The sequence below is a fragment of the Anopheles coustani genome, chromosome 3, assembly GCF_943734705.1.
Source record: "Anopheles coustani chromosome 3, idAnoCousDA_361_x.2, whole genome shotgun sequence".
NCBI lineage: Eukaryota > Metazoa > Arthropoda > Insecta > Diptera > Culicidae > Anopheles > Anopheles coustani.
The window spans coordinates 46,483,384-46,503,453 of NC_071288.1; the positions used below are offsets into that span (position 1 = coordinate 46,483,384).

The 20,070-nt window shown below is 43.6% G+C and overlaps 2 protein-coding genes across 2 annotated transcripts in view; one reads left to right on the plus strand and one right to left on the minus strand.

Annotated features, from left to right (window-relative positions):
- Positions 1 to 425: 425 nt before the first annotated feature.
- LOC131262091 (mite allergen Der f 7-like) lies at positions 426 to 10,229 on the plus strand. The gene is made up of 5 exons (XM_058264017.1): positions 426 to 514; positions 2,175 to 2,304; positions 2,457 to 2,609; positions 5,747 to 5,898; positions 9,995 to 10,229. Exons 1-5 carry the CDS (start codon positions 426 to 428, stop codon positions 10,227 to 10,229), a joined length of 759 nt encoding a protein of 252 aa, XP_058120000.1.
- Positions 10,230 to 13,949: 3,720 nt separating this feature from the next.
- The window catches only part of LOC131260295 (protein eva-1-like), a 75,924-nt gene continuing 69,803 nt past the window's right edge, over positions 13,950 to 20,070 (minus strand). Inside the window, exons 8-10 of the mRNA XM_058261990.1 lie at positions 15,953 to 16,206; positions 15,639 to 15,825; positions 13,950 to 14,149 (exon numbers count right to left, since the gene is read on the minus strand). Of these exons, the coding sequence (XP_058117973.1) occupies positions 13,950 to 14,149; positions 15,639 to 15,825; positions 15,953 to 16,206 (641 nt within the window). The remainder of the gene's footprint in view (positions 14,150 to 15,638; positions 15,826 to 15,952; positions 16,207 to 20,070) is intronic.

Here is a 20,070-nt window from a genome sequence, read left to right on the forward strand (position 1 = left end):
CCGTCTAATCACAAACCATTTCGAATTGGAAGAACTTTTCCGCGCCAGATAAAAGTTTTACGCCCCCGAGTGGCCAATCGTTTCCTACCTGGAACAACAAGCCTTAGGTCGAGCCACCCGGCGAGCAAACATCGAGAAATCGAATGCGACGATCGGTGTTTTTTTTTTTTTATTTTCTCTCTCAGGAGGTAATCTTATCGCCGTTTGGTGCGATATCCGCTCGTCGGCGGGGAATGTTTTGGCGGAAATCTTATCGACTTAATCGAGCAGCCCCGTTAGCGCTCCTACCTATCTTCATCTTGTGTTTCCTTTTTTTACCGCCACCGAAACTGTATAAAAGATGGTTCGAACGTCTTGGGACGGTTTCAGTGAAGTGGTACCAGTTCGATTCAGTGTTAGTGTTACAGAGAAACTTTAGCTGCAAAATGCGCATCCTTTCGGTCACTGCGCTCGGACTCGCCTGTGTCCTGGCGTTCGCCGGCGTGCAGGGTATCAGTGTGCTGGAGGAGGAGGAGTAAGTTTCTAAAGTTCTTGATTCAAGTCTGTGCAATCGTGGATTTTTTTTAACAATTGAAGGGGGTCAACGAAATGTTGTAGTATTTTACCCGGAAACTATGGTGTGAACATTCGGATGCCTGATTGTAAGTTTTTCTTAAGAAGAGTTTTATTAATTGGTAGATTTGGAGTCAGCTTCATCGAAACGATTTTTAAAATAAACTAAACAAAAACAAACTAGACGCTAACAAATTAGCAATTTGGTTTTCAAAAGCTTCTATAAAACCTGCTAGAAATATTTAATAAAGCAGGTATGTTTATTTTTATAGGTAAGCTTAAAATCTTCGTATTTCAGTAAAACTACAAAGATGTTTGTTAAGAACAAAGTGTTTCGCATCATTTTTGGAACCTACTGGTATATCGAGTTAAAATAACGATTCTCGCAACAGATACAAACATATTGTTATGATCGTAGTCTTTCTTTTTCGGAATAAAAACAATAAATAATAATAATAATTACAGTCTTCACAACCTATGACATTGTTTTTATTGTGCTTATGAAAAACAAATGGTGTAATGGTATTGGTTTTCAATACCAACATTTATTAATTTTTTTTTTTGTGAAGGTATAAAGATTAATTAAAAACATTTTTCAAAAGCTCTCTTATAAATTGTGCTAGCCTTGTAATCGTTGCACCTGCTTGTTGAACAACGTACTTTGATAAATTAAATCGATAAGATAGCATAGATGATCCTTTGTTCCGTGGAGGTGAATATCAGCCGAGCCAGATTACGACCCAGTACCCTTGCGACGGACGCGAGGGTAATCTGAGGAACGGCGTTACGGCGTAACTCCGGGCAATCGGCCATTCTTTACCCCTTTTCGGGTGCCTGTCAGGTAGTTACAGGCCTGTCCGTACTTTGGCTTGTTTTCAATCATCAACTAACTGATAACCTATCACCAGAGCGACCGTGTCCGTGTAGGTCCCGTTAGCAGAAAAGCTTCTCGATCAGGGTACCCAGGGATGAAATCAAATGTTCATTACTCTGGGAATTTTCAATATCGGTAAAGATACCCGATATCGGGTGTGTAGTTATAACGTTCGACGGATGATGCCTTCCGATTTGATGCGAAATGAATCGTTTCGAAAAATATGCAGGCACAACGTGAGCTTGTTTTTCGTTTGGATTTTTCTTTCACAATTCAACTACCAACAATTTTCAACTATCCCTCCTACCAATTTTGTGAGCAAGCGTTCTGATTTACGATGCTCGCCAGGGAACAATTGAGTGTTTTTTTTACCTGTGCATAGAAGCATCGTCCTCTCCTGGTATTAGTTTTTCCATTCCTTCCTGTGGTTCATGTTGCACTGGTTGTTATGGTTGCCTGCTAGTCGAAGGGTTTGTGAGATAAAAGAGAAAATTGCTCCGATAATGACGACAACGGTCGTTTGAGTAGCGTTCAACTAGCGAGCTTGAGGTGGATCAACTTTTGCACGACACTTGATGCTTTTCGGGAGCTTTTGGAAGCCTTAGAAGATATACCCCGGTGTGCAGCGGATGGGAGAGATTGTTCGCAAAAGCATTGAAAATAGTTCACAAAATTTTCCGCCTGGTAGATCGTTTAACCAGGTGCATCCAAGTGTTAGCAATAACCCCCGATCTTCACTTCGTACCAGGCAGCGCAACACCGCTCTGTCGGCCAACATGAACAACTACATCGACGTGGTGATGATCCAGGTCGGCCCCTGGATGAACCAGCATCTCGTCCCAATGTCGCTACCGGACGTGGTGGAAGGATTCGAGCACGTGAGTAAAGCGTTCCCACTCGAGAGTGATCAGTTTTTGAGAAAAACTAGAATCTCACTCATTCACCATCTCTGATTTCCATTCCTACCCTTTTCCCGGTTGTCGAACAATTTGAACTGACTTCGCTTATTGTGTGCATCTGACTGGAGCAGCGCCCCATCCTGATCACCTACCATGGCGAGCTGGCCCTCACGAACGGCGTGTTCCACACGATCCACAGCGTCGGTCGCAACGGAAACGCCATGATGCACTACGACCGCCAATTACTGCGCGTTACCGTCGGTGCCAACATTCGCCAGCTGGGCGTAAGTATTCCGCGGGCGAAAGGGAATGGGGGGACCCGGGAGGGAAAACTTTTCGGCGTATGAAGTATTTTGCTCACGCAATCGACGGAAGATTGGGAAAGTTTGCTGCCATCTTGGCAACAAATGAGCAGCGAAGGGTGGCCAGTGTCGTCAGTCGGTGCCAATTTTCTGCAGCCGTGAACCAATCGTTCAAGCGTTGTATTTTTTTTAATAAAAATACATTCTTTTAATCATCTGAAAGTTGGGTTGGGTATACGATTCAGCAATACAAGAAATGTTAGGTATTTTAATTTGATTTGTAACTGACCGTGCGTACAATCTACATCATGTAAAGAACGACTTAAGATATCTAACTCATGGATTATAAATAGCTAAAGGTTTATTTCTATTGCCAAAGGAAAAGTGAAGTGAATAAGAGCTTTTTCTTCGGTCTTAAGTCTTTTTTAAATGTGTTTCGGTATATCAAACCATTACCAATGTTAGACAATCATGATCTAATGCAAGCGCACTAACGTTGATAAGCGATGTGCTTAACAATTGTCTAAAAGATCTATGTTTTTAAAGGTGTAATTTTTTATTTATTTATCTACTTTTCTCTATAAATTTAATTTTCGTTATTAGATACACTTTTCGTATTTGCTGTTGGAATGCAGAAAACTCTATTTATTAGCATTTCCTTAGACTCCATTTTTCAATTGGAATTTGAAAATGTTCATCATACGGCTCTTTCTCTGTTTGACTGTATTTTTTCATTTAAATCTCAGTGTTTGGGTAGGCGTCAGATGTTTGTGGTTTAATTTTTCCACCAGACCGTTTTCCATTTCATCAAATCAAATACAGATAGTTGGTTGGGCACGAATCATTTTGTTTTAATTATTTCTAAGAGAATGAATTCTTTATCCAAAACCCAATGCCACCACGGTGGCCCTTAGGGAAGCAACCAGCGTAGAAATTGCACCCAAAATCGGGTACTTCATAAACTCCCGGCTCCTCCTACTGCTATCTCCGTACATCAGTGGGGCGTAAAATAAGTTTCAATAATATTATCTCCTACTTGGTGGATTTGTCCCGCTGCCCGCGTTCGTTAGGGCATGGTGTTCAGATGAATTATTCAAAAAGCGGGAAATTATTCTTTGTCCTTGCGTTCCCTGTCTCTGTTTCGCTCGCACGGAAAGCACCCTACGAAAGCTCCCAATCAAAAGTCACGAGATTTATCAAAACGACTAGCGAAGGAGCGGTCGGCCTTACCCAGAACCCGTTCACGTCGAAGACGACGAAAGTCCCGCGGGCTCCACGGTTGTTGTGGTAGTTGTATGTTTGTGTGGTCGTGTGGATCCGTTCTCCACTGTTCTATCCCGTTCATCTCCCCTTTGGGGTCGGGTGCAAACGGTTTCTCTTCCGAAACGTGATTTATTCAACACGCCAGTTCACCGGAACTGGAAGTCGCGAGGCAAAACGTGTGGAGTCACCCTTACTTCGGCTGCGACGGACGAAGATGCGCTCGCGCCATGTCGAGTCCAATGACTTTCCCCCGCCCCTCCCTGAACGGAGAAATCCTTTTCGCTCCGCGAGTCTGTGAGAAGCGTACACATTTTGATGTGTTTTTATGTGCCCGTTCCTCCGTTTTTCCGGTGGTTAAAATTTTCCACCGACACAAATACCGCTTGTCTCCCCACGGCTGGAGATATTTTTCACCACCGATGCCAAAAGCTGTCGGACGGATTTGTCTAAATTTATCATTTTAACGACCCTCACCGGAGACACGGTGGGTGCGTGCGTGCGTGCGTGCGTGCGTGCAGGCGTGTGTGACGCAAGTAAAAACACATATTTTGGGGTACGGGTGTGTGGGATGATATCTTATGCCCATCTTCAGAGAACGACTGAACACAGGTACGGTACGATTTGTGCTCCGAAATCACCGTTTTCGTACGCCTCCCGGGAAAAACCTGGCACACTGTAAAGCGGTACGCCATTTCATCAAGTACACACAAACCCGGGAAGCGGGAACGTACCAGTTCGGGGAAAGACAATTCCCATCCAATCCTTCCGTACCCGGCTGTTGCCAGACTCGGTGTCGTGTGATTAAACAATGCTTGAAAATTTATTACCACCGATATGCGATACCGTGAACCAGTCACATTTAATTTGCTTCTCATCGTTTATTTATTTATTTATTTCTCAAAAAAAAAAACACTCTCCAAAAAGTAAAACCGTTTCCCCGTTACACGCTGGGAAATCAGAAACGGAGCGAAAAAGTATATTTTTACCTTAATTTCGCTGGAAGAAAGCATCAGCGGGAGAGATGTGTTTGAAAAAGAAACCCGAATGGGGAAGCATCGCGGAAAGCCAAAAAACGAGTTGGAGTTTCCCCAAACCATGTTACCATCACACAGGTGCGGACGGCAACCGGTGGTGGTGGTGGCACAAAACGCCAAAATGCCATTAAAAGCTGATCCACGGTGACGAAGTGGAGTCGCCCTGCAGAAGGGCAGACAGTATTTGCAAGCCGTGAAAACTCATCTACTTTGTGTGGCGAAAGATTTCCCACCCAGGATGGTGAATTACGTATTCCGGGGCGGGCATTTCCCAGGCCGCGGGAAATGGACAGAACGATGGTCCCGGGTGCGTCCGGGAGCAGTATGTCTCGGCCTCGGTGGCACTCACTGTGTTGCGGTGTTTATTATGCCACGAGTTCGGTTAACCGAGCTCCCGGGGCCGGGAAGCTGGAGCGATTTTTCCGGACGGATTTTATTTTGCTTTTATGAACGTAGATCTTTCCCGGTGAATGTGTGCCTGCCCTCCGCTTGCCCTGGGTCATCTTTTCAGTTAGGCCGCCCAAGGTGAGCTTCGGGCGCTGGGGAGGTGTTATTGTTATTTTTTTCTTCTGATGCTTTCTTCTCGTTCACACCGGAAAAGTGTTAAGACCTACGGAGGTGGGGGAGCAGAAGCATTAAGGAGCTTTCCGATGGAAAAGTTTTGCGCGAGCTGTGGTGCGAGTTTTGGGGGGGAAATTCTTGCCGAACTTGATTTGGGTTTACCTTATTTCTTTATGCTATATGCCCTTTTGGCTCCCGGTTGTTCGCTAACATTGCGCTTCGTTTTTCTTGCACGGCTGTACGGCGTGAAAAATAATCCAGTTCACCTATGACTACTCGGCGCACATTATGGATCTCGGCCCATCCGGGTTCGTCGACGTGGACGTGGCCACGATGACTTTCACCAGCGAGTTCATCATCGACCTGAAGGATTTCTACATCTTTATGCAGGACTTCCGTTTCACCAACATGGGGTAAGTTTGTTCCTTTGATCCCGTAGCGTCAAGTTTCTCCTAAGCCAGCGCGGTTGTGTTCTCGTTGGAGATTTCTCACGCATCCGCATTTTCCTTCCCCCACCATCTGTTGCTTCGTGTCGTCCTTGTGTGTATGTGTGAAACGCTGTGTGCGAGTACTCTGCATACTTCGGGACGGAAGGGCAAAGAGAAGGGCGCTTAATTATGAGTGAAAAGTTTATCTTAACTTCGGCACAGTTGGTAAGAGGGTCGCACGCATTCCATATCCATTGCAATTGGATAGAAGATCCATGTCAGTGAAAAGTTTCGAGTGCTAGTCGTTTAAATGCAAGAGCGATTGACACGGCTATGAATTGATGGAGTAAAGTTATCTGGAAGCTTAAATGTTTATTTTGTTTGGCGCGCCAGTTTCAAACATCGTTAAGCTTATTAATAAAAAAAATTTAACGCATGAAAAGTTATTTTATTTGTGAATTTTTTCAATTCAAACGCGTTGATGAGTTTTCCTTCAAGAATTCCTTCTGTCGTCAGTTTGGTTTTAGAATGTTCTAATCTTCTAGTGGCCAATGATACTTGTTTTCAAAAGCATGATTACTCCAAAAACGTCTGAATCAAGCATAAAACAGCGATTCATGAATTCAATTGTACACGGGACAAATGCTCTCTGGTATGACTGCAATAAGCTGTAACGGCCGTCCAGGTCTTGTGTAGGCAAAACATTTCATCTTTCACATTTTGCTAGGCCTTTATGCTAGGTGCGTCGGTTGTGATTGCAAAGGAAAGCGCTGTTCTAACATTTTGCTTTTCATCCATTTCCTTGTGTATGGCTTGGAATGGGAAATCTTTTGCGAACCACAACCATTTCCATGGCAACGAACAAGATGCCGCGGCTAGGAAATGTGAAGGAAAAATCGCGTTTGCGTCATCGTGATAGAAAATGGCGTGCGCTTTATATTTTTTTCTTCAGCAAACGCAAACGCGTGGCCATTTCATATGATTGTCTGACGAAAGTCATTTCACCCGGGAGATCACATAAGAATAAAAAGATATTTCTTAAGTGTAACGCGTTTGTTTCTGAACAATATTGAAGGGAAAAAAATCTTTATTGCTTAGGTTATGGTTTTACATTTTGGATTGCTCTCGTCTATTGATTTTTTAAAGTTATTTGGCGAAACCCGAACTAGATATGGAAGTGATTTTCAAAAGTGGGAGATCCAAAAACACGTGTCAAAAGTATTTGGTGTCTAAAGCAAAAAGTTTATATTCAAATCCGATTAACTAACTCGGAAGGTTATTTTTGAGCGCGAGAAAGAAGCTGTGATGTATCCGTCTAAGGACAAAACAAAAACAAGAAAATAAATTGAAATGGTTTGAAAACAAAAAACTGGAAAAAAAATCAACTCATCGTAACCCACAGTTTTTGCATAAATTGTACCCAAATGGCTTACTGACTAAGCAATGAACGTGATCGCCCTTACTTGGAAAAACCTATATTGTTCAATAATGCTATTATTTATTCGTGTGGGAGCTTTTGCCTCAACGGAACAAAGGCCGGCTGAACTTGTTTTAGTACTAAAGTAAAAAAAAACAATCCCCTTACCATGCTCTGGGATGGATAAGAATGTTCCTTCCACTTTACATTTGCTAGAACGCACATTCAACAGGGAATCAATGAATAAATAAACACCGCCCTGTTAAGATAAGATTACATGTACGGGTTTGTTATAACACTCAACATGGAAATGTAGAGGGAGGCAGGGTTCGATAAGGCGAGAGGGGGTAGGGGACGTATTTTCCTTCGTCCAATTTTTGCTTCAATTCTCGGAGGAAAAATGTTGCCGATCACAATCGGGGGCAATCAAATTATTGTAATTTTTAACGTCATCCATGGCTCGAAACATTCCACCGACACTACCATTGCGTAGAATGTTGCGAAAAATACTCGTCATTCGGTTTGATGTGTCGCTTTCGGGATGGGGTGAATGACTCGAAACGCATTCCGGAAAATTGGAATACACGCGCAAAAAACCCGGCACACGCGGACGCGCAGCGTCGTTAAGCGAAATGGCTGACCATTATTTGATGCGATTTGCATTACTCTTACTTTTTCCGCCTACCGTTCAATCAGCGCTTCATTCATGGACTATGGACGGCGTTTATTTCGTGCCGAAACAAATTGATTAATCGCAGCGCTATTGCCCAACACGGACAGGCGATCTATAATGGTTGCCATATGTGAATCCTGTAGAAAGCTTTCCGCTTCATGATCGAATTAATGGTTTTACGGAGAACCGGCGATTTAAAGCGTCGACTATTGGCGTAATCGTTTCACACGAGCAGATACGTTAATCGTGCGCATTTAAAGGGCTATTGTTTTTAAAGCGTTTGTCTCAGTGATAAGCAGCGTTTCCCTGTGGTCGTGTGGGATTAAACAGTGTACAATTGCATGTGCAACATCATGATTCCGATAGAATTCCACGAGGAGGAAGCCTTTGAAAGGAGATCTTTATGCCGGGGAAAATATTATAATTTTTCCATGGCACAGTTCCCGTTTTTTTGCTGCCTTTTGATCAATTACCTTTATAATTTTCACGCGTTTATTGATTCATTTTCCAGCCGTAAACCACACCGATAATTCACGCGCTTGCCAATGACGCCGGCGCAACAAAATGCCCGCCAATGTGCTGCGGTCAATTGCTTCGGACAGTCATTATGTGTGGCGTTAAAGTGTCCCTGCCGAGTGTTCTGCTTATTCACGGACACACCATGGATTCGAAGTGTGAAACGTAGGGTGATTTTGTTGAAGCTTATAATACCAATAATACGCGTTGGTGTGTGCACCTCGGTGCACACAAAATACACACTCACACACACAGATGGCATTGTTCTTCCTGTTTGATTGTCCAATGGATGGTTTTATGTGACAGATTGGATAGAAATTATTGGTGTGAAGTGTCCTGTAAAGAACTCCTAGCGCATGGCAACTGTTATCGTATCCGAATCGATGCCAACGAGCTGGGAAAGCCTAGTCGAGCGAAATGAGTAGTGTTCTTTGACGCGATCGGTTTCTATTTCGTCAAGTTGACCATTGAGGTGGAAGTATGTTAAAGTTCCATTCCGATTTGTGATCAAGTATTTGGATAATATATTCGACCATCGCCGAAGTGTCGTTCGTAAGCGCGATATGGTCTGAAGATAGCACGTTTATATGAAAGTTTCCCCAAAGTTCACCACGTTTCGTCATTATCACGAATCTGTTCCGCTTTGTACAGTGTCCAACGCTGCCGTTGAACGACGCAGTGGATATCATCTCCAAAGTTTATTTTATTGTTCAGTTTATTTACTTTTCATTGCTCCTGGGAGTGTTGTTTGAGCATTTTAAATGAGCTTGCTATTTTCATGCTATTTTTCATCAACTTTCAGCGAAAAGGGAAGGAAAAGGATGCAAAGGGACAACTTTTTCCCACACTGTTGAACGATTGGACCAAAGTTGTTGTATGAAACAACGATAGAGCTGTTTTTTGTGTTGTTTTGTGCAATACATGTCCTTCTATCGCCCACGGTTGCAAGAGGCCTGAATAAGTTGTGATGAGATAAAAGAGAGAAAACCTACAGCAGTCGACGGTGTCGACCGGAAGGAGAACCATTCGGGTGTCACACATGTCGGTCGAAAGATGCCGAAGAACGATAAAACCGTCGGAGTGTGGCTCAAATGGGAATCGTAAAGAACAAATCATCGTTTCAATCGCTCGCTTAACATTTTGTTACTCCGTTCATCATATTGAAACCGTTGTCAGGGGTCGATTTTATCGGAGTAGCGAAAGAAGTGTTTTGTTTGTGGAACGATTGTTTTATTCTCGTTTTCGATAACCAATGTCGTTGAACGGTCTTGAGGTGTCTTTTGATGTTATTCATGTATTTATTCTATGTTTGTTTATCATTTCTGAATTGCACAATGTATAATAATCTATATAAGAAAATATAATATTATTTTAGAGATTTTCTTTTCACTCCATTTTCAACTTTGTAATTTAAACTTCGAAACAGCAGAGAACGACCACCATTAACTACTTATCCTTATGGGAAACAATTTCAGCAACCTGAGCATTCGCTTCCGAGGTAATATCCTCGTGGACTGGCTGGCCAACATCTTCGTGAACGTCATCACGACCATCTTCCGCAACACGATCACGAACATCGTCTCGAACGGTGTACGCGATTTCCTCCAGGCCACTCTGGATGATATGAACAGTCGGCTGCAGGGTCGTGCAATCACCGAGCAGGAGGCTGCCGTTCTGGTTGAGCAGCTGCGGAAAATGCTCACCCACTAGACTTCCGGCGCACCATCCGGGGAAATCCCATTTCCAGCGGTGGCAAAAATTTCTTCGGCCTTGTAATGTTTTATGATTGACATTTTCTTTTCACTAGAACGTAATAAAAGAGTTGCAGTGCGGTCGTTTTTTCCGAAAAAACTTTTGCTAAAGCGTTTTCTTACTAGCGGCGAATGGTGAAATTATGAAAATAGTGATTTCAATCGCTACACTTTGTATTTTTCGAATTTGATATGATTACCACCACAGATGATTATCATCATCTCGTCATTAACGATGCATTTTTATTTTATTTACCATAAATTAAATACTGGACCGTTTAAACCCGAAAATTTTTTGTTGCAATATCTTGTTTTTATGTGGTTTGGGAGAGTAAAAGAGCAATTGCAAAAATGCATGAATGGAGAATTCGAGTTTTCCCAATGTTAATCGTCAAGAAAGATAAAGCTTTTCGATTGTGTAAAGTACGAGTAGAATATAATTCCAATTTATGTCTCATTACCTACAATATTCACACAGCAAAGAAGGACTGGCGAAAACGAAACAATCCACAATTTACCTTTTTACACAGAATGTTGACAAACCGAAGGACGCGAAATCTGCGAATGGAAAACTGCGTTGATAGTCTTTTTCTGCTCTTGGGCTTTGAAAGGCTGTACCCACGCGACGAAATTACACCGCTTATCCACAGTATGTGGAGTGTACGCCCGGGAGAGTATGCAACACGCAACGCATCGTTGCATCTTCCGACTGTGTTGTTGGGTCCGGAAATTCCGTTCGATTTGGGAGTGGTATTAACCGATGCATCCGTTTCTCGAGCGCTAATTGCATCCGACGGTGGAAAGGGTTAAAAATGTCATCAAGAAAATAATAAAAAAAAATGGGAATGTAATAAAAACACGGCATGTTTATTAAAATAATTTATTTACAGGTTCGGTTGTTTGTTGGGTGTGTTACGTTTTTGTTTGTTTGTTTCCCCTTTTTACTCCACACACGGTTGTAGGAATGGCAGTAACGAATTGGGATTTCTTTGTTCCAGTGCCTCGCTACCATCGTCAAATGGAGGAAAATATACTTTTGGCAAATAAATAAACTTAACTATCGCTCCTGTGCCCTGGATCAGAACCACTAACCAGCCATATCCGGACGGCGGGTTCATGGGTATTTTCTTAAATCTCATCTAACAAACTTAGTTTAGCTATGGGTTCTTACACATCTTTCACTTCTTTACATTATCACTCCTTTTATGTTATCGAGGGTGATACTTTTCTAAATTGTCTAATTTTGCATTCATTTACAGATTTCGCCTTTAACGCTTCGTTAACGCGTTTTCCCATTTGTTGTATTCCAGCTGGATAATTTTCTCTCTCATAAATGAAATGAATAATTTGGTGTATGAATGTGTTCAGATCTGTACACCACATTGGCTTCGGTTTTGTTATTCACTCGTTCAACACATTCCAACTTTTTCGTAACTAACAGGTATAATATGTGTTTCAAAAATTCGAATTAAATTATTTTCACTAAAATTTTTGCATGTGGATGGCCGGAAACTTAGCTCGAAAAGGTTTGCAAGTCAATTTTTCGCCCTATTTCTGGAGCATTAACTTTAATAATTTTTGATAGCAAAAATCCGGCCGACAGTTGGAACAACATGGGGATGGAATTTTTATTTACTTGTTCCATCATCGCCACACCGGCGTCCATCGGCGTCGTCACCAGAATACCCTGATTACCAATTCAAAGTTCGGCCTAAAGCCGACCGGTGTCGGATGGGAATGGCAAAAACACACACACCACATGCCCGTCCGCTCACTGACAGACAGCTGTCAGACTAGATTCGAGGTTCGTTGGCTGATTGGATGGATGAGCTTTACAGAGTGGGTGTGTTTGTTTTTACTTTTTCTACTAGAAGTTTCGGTTTCGTTTACTGTTGTTTTATTCTTCCTTTTTCGGGAAATCTTTTTGGGACCCGTCACATGGTATCATCTAGTTGAAGAGACTTTTTTACACTGTAACCGAGAATGGCTCCAAGGATGTGTCGTCGAGCCCGTACATGATCCGGAGGGGAGATCTATGAGAACTACATTCGTCGGACTTTCAAATCCTACCCAACTTACTTTTCGTCTTACTGGTAAAAAAGATCTTTGCTTCAGGAGAAAAACGAGAAGGTCGAAATAGACCAACTCCAACCATCCACTCACCGGTTGAACTATCAATAATGCATTGCTCTCCACATTTTCCTTCCCCAGTCGGTTCATCGTACATTCATCGAATTTTCCTATAAATTTTCCTACATTTGGCTCTCCAATCGCCCCCGGGCGCTTCGGAGGAATTTCTTTTTACACAGCGACACACCATCAACCGAGCCACTCCTTCGATTGCATCGCTTTGCGATGCGTATCATGCGGGTAGATGGATGAAAATCAATACGCTTTCAATCAACAAGGTTTCTGTTATTCCCTGTGAGTCGCTTATGCGATTTTAATTAACAACTTTAAATTGCACACAACATTTGTATCTGATATTCCGATGCATCTGGTCGGGGCTGGGATTTTGTTTTGCGATTTTTAATGCCAACGAACCCTTCCTCGCTTCCGTTAGGGTTTCTTCCCTAACCCCAGCGGTGTACGAAGTGGTATTAAATTTCGAAAACCTTTTGGCGTGTTGCACACTGGAGGGGTTTTTACATATGCTTACCGTTACTTCATAACAGGGTTCGGTTTACATCATCCATCTTGGTGACCAGTTCCGATGCGATGATCGTTGAATACCCGAAATCCGAGTAACTAACCCATGTCTTTGTATTTCTTCCTTTGTTCACGTTCTATCTCCTAGATTGGCCGCTATACTATAGACTTACGATATAAAATACGAACAATATGGATACAACATGATGGTCACCGTTCCATCCGGGAAAATTGTTCTCCCAGAGAATCAAATGTACTGCCCCCCACCGGATGCCCCTAGAAGGTATGCAATCGCAACGCAAACCACACGTTCCGACAAGTACCGACCAAGGAAGGACACAGAGGGACACCGTAAAAAGAAGGTCTTTTGGGGCAATGTGGATTTAGCAGTGTCCTCAAGTTGTGCCTTCGTTCGTGTTTTTTCTTCTTTTTCTCGTTTATTGTTTGCCTTGCATTAAACTTCCCTCCCGGTGGCTAATCAGTGGTTCGGCGAGTTTGTTTGCTGCGCGATTCGACGCGCCTCATCAGCACACAGCACGCCCACCCGGTGCCAGGGTGGGGGTGGGGGTGAGGAGGTCACGCTTTGGCGAAAGAAGTTTAATTAGCTTTCACAAACTTGCCTTCACAGATAGACGAGATCCAGGTCCGGCATCCCGGTGGACAGGATTTGGCGCTCCTCCTCGGCGTCTTTCTCCTGCATCGCGGAGATGGCGGCGGCCGTGGTGATGACGTTGGCGGTGGTGCGTTGCTTCCTTAGCAGGATGATGCTGTAGTTCTAGAAACAGTACGTTCGATTGGGCGGACACATGACGATGGTATCCTCCAGCTCGGTGATCGTCGGTTCCTTGTTCTTCAGGATGGACTGAGGTTGCAGCTGCTGTTGGTGCTGCTGGGTGACGCTGGTGGACGACTGCGATGGGTGATGGTGCTGGTGCTGCTGTTGCTGCGTCGACTGGCCCGAACCCGCGCCGGCACTGTCCGCTGGGCGGCCGGACGATGCGAGCAGGGCCGACGGCGGCGGCACCGGATGTCATCCGTAGTAGTACTGCGCGTTGGTCGCTCCTCTACTGAGACTGCGGGGCGTGTTGCCGTCGTGGTCGCTCGATAACCGGCGCAGCGTTTGCGTCCCGATGACGGAGCCACCGCTGAGAAACCCGGGCGGCAGCTGTTGCGTTGCCTGGTGTGGCCTCGGTAGCGTCGTCATGGCAGCAAGCGGCGTCCGAATGGCACCTGTTGGTGTAAAACGGACAAAAACATAACACCTTTATTGAGGCTTTCCCTGGAGAGAACCGGAATGCGCCCGGCCAAATGAGCTCAGAATTGACGTCAATTCAGTTCTCGCACCGGCGTCAGCTGTCTTCGCATCTATTCCATCGGCAACACCTGGCGAATCACCAACTCCCAAATTGACCGGTGACGTTTGTTTATTTATCGCGCGTTCCCAAGGCGGGCGAATTCGCTCAACCGAGAGTAGAAAATTAACATCAACAAAATGCAAAGTTTACAGGTTTTCCCCCTGGAGCTTCGAGGGGTATTTTCCACGCCTCGGAAATCCTCGCTCGCGGGAGTTGGAAGAATGTTATCTTTACCCATTCCTGCCTCGATGTTTCCTTCCCAATTTCGTCCCCATCTTCGCTTGCCACAAGGGACCATCAGCCACCGTTCTCAAGACGACCCGGTGCAACACGGAACGGATTGCGCCTGGAGATGGTAAAATTTGTGTTCCTTCAGTTTGGAGCAAAAAGCTAAAGTTATTACGACAGCTATGCCTATGAGTTTGTGTGTGTGTGAATATTAGGCGCGAATTTCGACTAATTAAAGTATCATGCCCTGGTGCGTCGCGGTGGCCTGTAGAGTATTCGGATAATGGTTTATTTAATGTAGGAGTTTTTGGGTGGTGGGATTTTTAGCCGGAAAAACATGACAACTTCCGGGACGCTAAGCTAATTATATACTCTCGCCCCAGCCCGACGGGCGCAACTGATGCTCGCTCCGGACGTTTTCCTTGCCCTGCGGGGGGTTTGGATGAGTTAAATTATTGTTTTAAGCTTACGATGAACCATTAAAGTCGAGAACAGGATATTTCAAGAAGGCTGGAAAATAAACATACCAGCATGGAATATGGCTTACTTTAAAAAGCACCCCGATTTGTTGCTTTAATATGCCGTGGGAGAAAATCGCTCGATCCGGTTTAAGGGGAAAAGTTTATCAATATAATTTGCGGGAGTGTTTCAGAACCGGTTATTCTCACCATGTTTGTGGTATATACTGAGTTCATAATGTATTTACGGGTAATGAAATAAACTAAACTTGTATGCCTATAGTGTACATACATTGGTTCAAATGTGTTGCATATCCGAGAAGGATATAGAAGCTAATTTTATTTACATTTTGTTATTGAACAAAACAAGCACTTTTCTTGAACAAACTACAGATTGAGTGCTGATTTGACAATGTATTTACTTTTCTACCACTTAATGTCGTAACACAACCACTTCGGCCATCTAACAATTTAGAAATGGTGAAAATTTTCTCAGAACCCAACAAAGCATAAAATTAAGCCCTTTGAAACACTCTTTGTAGCCGAAGTAGATAGTTTGTGTTTGAACAACAAATGGTTTTAGAACTTTCTCGTGGATAAGCTGGTGCTTGGCTTTGCATTCGAGAGGGTAAACCGCTCGCAGCGGAACCTAGTAGGAAACAAAGTGGCACTACTTACCTATGCTGGAGCCCAGCTGCGAAGGCATGATGTTGATCGGGCCGCTCAGGTAGCCCGGTGGCTGCGAGGTGCTCATGATGGCCCCCATCGAGCAGGGCGGTACGAGCATCGTCGTGGACGTGTGGGAAATGTTCGACGGGCCAAGGTTTCCGTACGGACCCGGCGAAGGTGTGTAGTGTCCGTAGCTCTAGTTTGTTGTTGTCGTCGTCGTTGTGAGGTTTGCCGTGGGAGCGTGAAAAGTGGAGCACAGAAAATAGTTCATTGCAAACGGGTTCCTTCACAAGCATACGGTGACTCGTTCCGACGCTACTTACATCACTGCGCGATACGCTCGGCACCGGGAGCGGCGTCTGCAGGTCGATATCGGCATCGATTTCCGAGATGTCGTCGGTGAAGCCGTTCGGCAGCGTCGTTTCGCCCTTGTTAGCGGTCTGGAATTTATCGTCTCCATCCGGTGCTCCCGTTCGGCGCCTCTGCACCACCAACCGGCCGATCACGATCGACACGCAGAGCAGTATGGCCACCGTCACCGCCACGATAAGGTAGAGATAGAATTTCTCCTGATTTTCTGCATCGTTGCACGCGATTCGTTACCGTGTGCGAAAGCGAATGAAGACGTGAAAAACGGAGAGGAAAAGCGAAGAAATTAGTATCAATGCAGCGCGTTGGAAATGGCTTAAAAAGAGCTTTTCGTATCAGGATATTTTTTTATCGATTTTTATGCCTTTTAGAAAATCAGGGAACAGTTGAGCCAGGTTGATTTCAATGAAACATGATAGATACGTTTGTGTCTTTTTTGCAGAGCAAAACAAAAATCACATAATCTATTTATGTTGGCTAAAGCCTCTCGAAAAATTCCATTTATATATTTATTAATGAATTAAAAAACCCAACCAGGTTGCCAACCACTGATTACAACTTTCGAGCCACTGCCAGCCAAACCGGCGATTTACTGTTACCGTTTATTTATTGAACCATTAAATCAAATTAACTGCACAACACGTAGAGGCTGTTTATGCTCGATGGTAGACATTTACCGCGCCCATTCTAACGGGGCCACAAGGGAAAAGGAACCTTTTTTCGATTACTTGGGGGAACTAATGAACGACTTTTATGTTCTGAATTTTCCAAGTGTGAACAAATTCAGTCTAATTGGTTTCCGGCAGGAAGTTGGCGTACTTTGGCTGTGAAAACGTTATGCTTGAACATAACCGGAAGGTCTGTCAATAATTTACACATAAATAAAGACCAAACATATGTAGCTGTTGCCATTCTTGTAGCTTCTGCCAGATAAGCACATTTTTTAAACTAAAACCAAATGAAGTTATACTGACTGATTAACTTCACAGGTCAAAAGTAACCTGTGCACGTATTACAATGCGTCTTTTTAAATTTGCTTTGAAAAATGCATAGGAAAAACGCAGTTTACTTACGCCTGAAAAACTGCCCTATTTCCCACCAAGCATCCAGGAAGGCATTATCGCTCCGTTCATCCAGCGTTTTCTCATGCGTGTCGTGCGGATTGCCTACCTCGTAGGCGCTACCGAGTTTGTCGGTAGACGTAATATTCCTGCCTTTGGACGGGCCTGGTTTTGGAATCAACTTGGAATCCTCTAACAGCCGCTGGGCCGCGTCTTTAGGGGCAACCGGAAGAAGCAATTTTGTGCCCGTCAAAGTGCCGATCGATGACTGATTGCTTGGTACATTACGCGATTCCACGAACGCGTCCATGTTACGCTGGTTAGATACGTCGGTACGGTTACCGTAGCGAATGGTACGGTTAGAGTCCATCGGACTTCCTATCGCGTAGGGTGCATTTTTGTGGAAGGATTAGATGAAGTTTTAGTTCATAGTCCATAAGACCGTGCTGACTTCTGCGCGTTGGTGCGTGACACATAAGTGATCGATATAAAAGCGTGAAAATGAAGCGTGGATATGTTCAAAAGCACCATATTACAAACTTTTATAGCAGTGAATACAGTAAGAAATATACATAATGTGTGATTTTTTTTCGAAAACATTGTAATATTCTGAACTGTATGCTTTCAGATTTTGACGCTACAGCCCATGTTGAGTTTTTTAAACAATTTGAAGAATATTCACCAGGGAAAAAATCTCTTACTTGCTGCTCACGTACCTCGTTAAATTTACCTCGATTTCATTACAGACTAAAAGTTTTTAAGAAGTTAAATTTACATCAGGTGTTGATTGAGCCGTCTAAGGAATGCGTTTGCTAATTGATAAAAAAAATACGAATTACCCGCGTACAAAATACTTAGCTAAAAGTTTTTGTTATTCATAAGGTGCACATAATTTGCATACGGTACGAGAAAGAAGTAAAACGAGTATTGCAATGCAAATTTGAATTAGCACCGAACAAACAAAACCATCCCAAGCTGGGAAATAATCACCAGAAGTTGCATAGATTGTTTTTTGTGGCACGTGCCGAGAAGGTCAATTGCAAACGGGTTGTACCGGAAAGGTGTCATGGAAAAACACACTTGAAAAAAGCACAAACCCGCTGTGCAAAGTAACGTTACCTCGTTCTGACTGACTTTATGCTTACAAGATGTTTCTACGACACTACAACAACAAGGAATAAGCGCAAGGATTTTTAAAAATTAATTTTCTTCAGCAGCATCAAGATACTGTTCCGAGAATTGGTTCGCAGGTGCTCGTGAACCGAAGAGTTGGACCACATTTTGACTATTCCTGAGTCCACGCTCGTAAATCTTCCACACTGGCCACAGTTAGGTGGTACCGATTTTCTATGTTAGACGATTCATCTTCACCGAAAGTTTGTGGTACTGCCGCGAGATGCTGGAGATGGAAACAGTTAGCAGAGTACATAACGGAATTACGTAACCTGTCACGTAGTACGTCTTCAAATTAGCCCGGATTTTCCAACCTGTGCGAACGAAGCGCGCGAAGACCGTTGCATCTCGTCACACGATACCGGGACTAATTGGTTTACGCTCCGCCTGGGCACGGCTGTTTCAGAAGCATGTTAATTTACTGCCCTGGAGAATGTTAGAGTACCGGAAAGCGCGTACATACGGAAACAAAAACATCATTGTTGCGCAAACGTGAAGAAGTGTTCGTATTTTCCTCTGAATATGAACAAATACAATGATATCATGAACAAATATAATGATTGGTGTGGCAATATTGAAAACAAGTTTCCTTAAAAATATCTATAAAAATACGTCAACATATTTGAAGGTTGTGTGGCTATAAAATTAATCAATACTTATTAACAATACACATTTGGCATTTTTTTTTTCAACATTTTTAACATAATATCAAGTTCGTTATTCTTAGAAATTAAAAATGCTCTTTCATCTTTTTGCAATTCAATATTCAGACACACATGAGATGTAGTTTTTTCTCGAATGAAAATATTAATATCATATTTTATATTCGGGTTCTCAAAGGGTCATTTCATAAACTGAAATTAGTTTTCCGTTCTCTCCCAATATGCAGCTGTGAAAATCCTCCCGATACGTGATGCTGCAAACGAGACAAAACCAGTTCAGATGAACCATCTTTTCATCCGAACTGCTCCGTAGGGACTGGAAAGATTACGGTCATTTTTTGGTTGTCCACTGCTTTGTGACATTTGTGCAAACGGTCGGATATTTATGTCAATAGAGCACGCCTTATCGTTCCTCAAGAGCGTTGTTTGAAATGGTTCAGCTTGGCACGTGCCGTCACGGTTAACGTGGTGGAAACTCGTATGCCGTATTGCCAGCTTGACCGGAGCGAGGAGAGTGTGGAAACGACGTAGAGCAATTTCTACCGCTCGCAGGTTGAACTGCTTAAGATCACGTTTTTCTCAACGTTCGACATTAATTGTATCGGGCAGACGAAGTGTTTTAAAGCAGTGGATGTATTAATCTTCGCTTTCATGGGGATTGCACTGCATTCGCTTTCGGTAAAACCAGTGCATTGGTAATTTATGTATCATTAGCTCGCCACTGGATGACCGTGTTCCGGGGTGAGTTATGTCGTCTCGAATGGAATCCTCCGGCGGTGGTCAGTTGGTGTTCCGTTCTGTTTCGCCCCGTAGGGTGCAAAGCCCGGGACCGCTCGATCTGTTAAGAGTCTTCCGTATTGCGAAACGAAAGCTGCCGTCTTGTCAAGGCTGAAAACGGTCAGACCCCAATGGGACGGTTGGTCCAAAGCAAAGTGCCACACTTCGGTCACTGACACCACTGTCACTACTAGGGTAGTCGGACAGAAACAGATACATACGAATCGTACACCCAAGTAGCCGAGCCTGTTGTTCACTGAAGCCACTACCTTTGAGCCTCCCCACTACGCTACACTTTTACGGAGTGGCCACGAATTGATACAAACTTGTTGTACGGTGTGTGCTTTCCTGGGACGGACGGAATGCAAAGGATGCTGGCAGAGGATAAATGGTTTTCTG

Excerpts from the sequence above, each read along its gene's own strand:
- LOC131262091 (XM_058264017.1), top strand. The coding sequence starts at position 426 with ATGCGCATCCTTTCGGTCACTGCGCTCGGACTCGCCTGTGTCCTGGCG. Across the intron at positions 515-2,174 it reads AGTGTGCTGGAGGAGGAGGA|GCAGCGCAACACCGCTCTGT; the intron begins GTAAGTTTCTAA and ends ACTTCGTACCAG. Across the intron at positions 2,610-5,746 it reads CCAACATTCGCCAGCTGGGC|TTCACCTATGACTACTCGGC; the intron begins GTAAGTATTCCG and ends AAAATAATCCAG.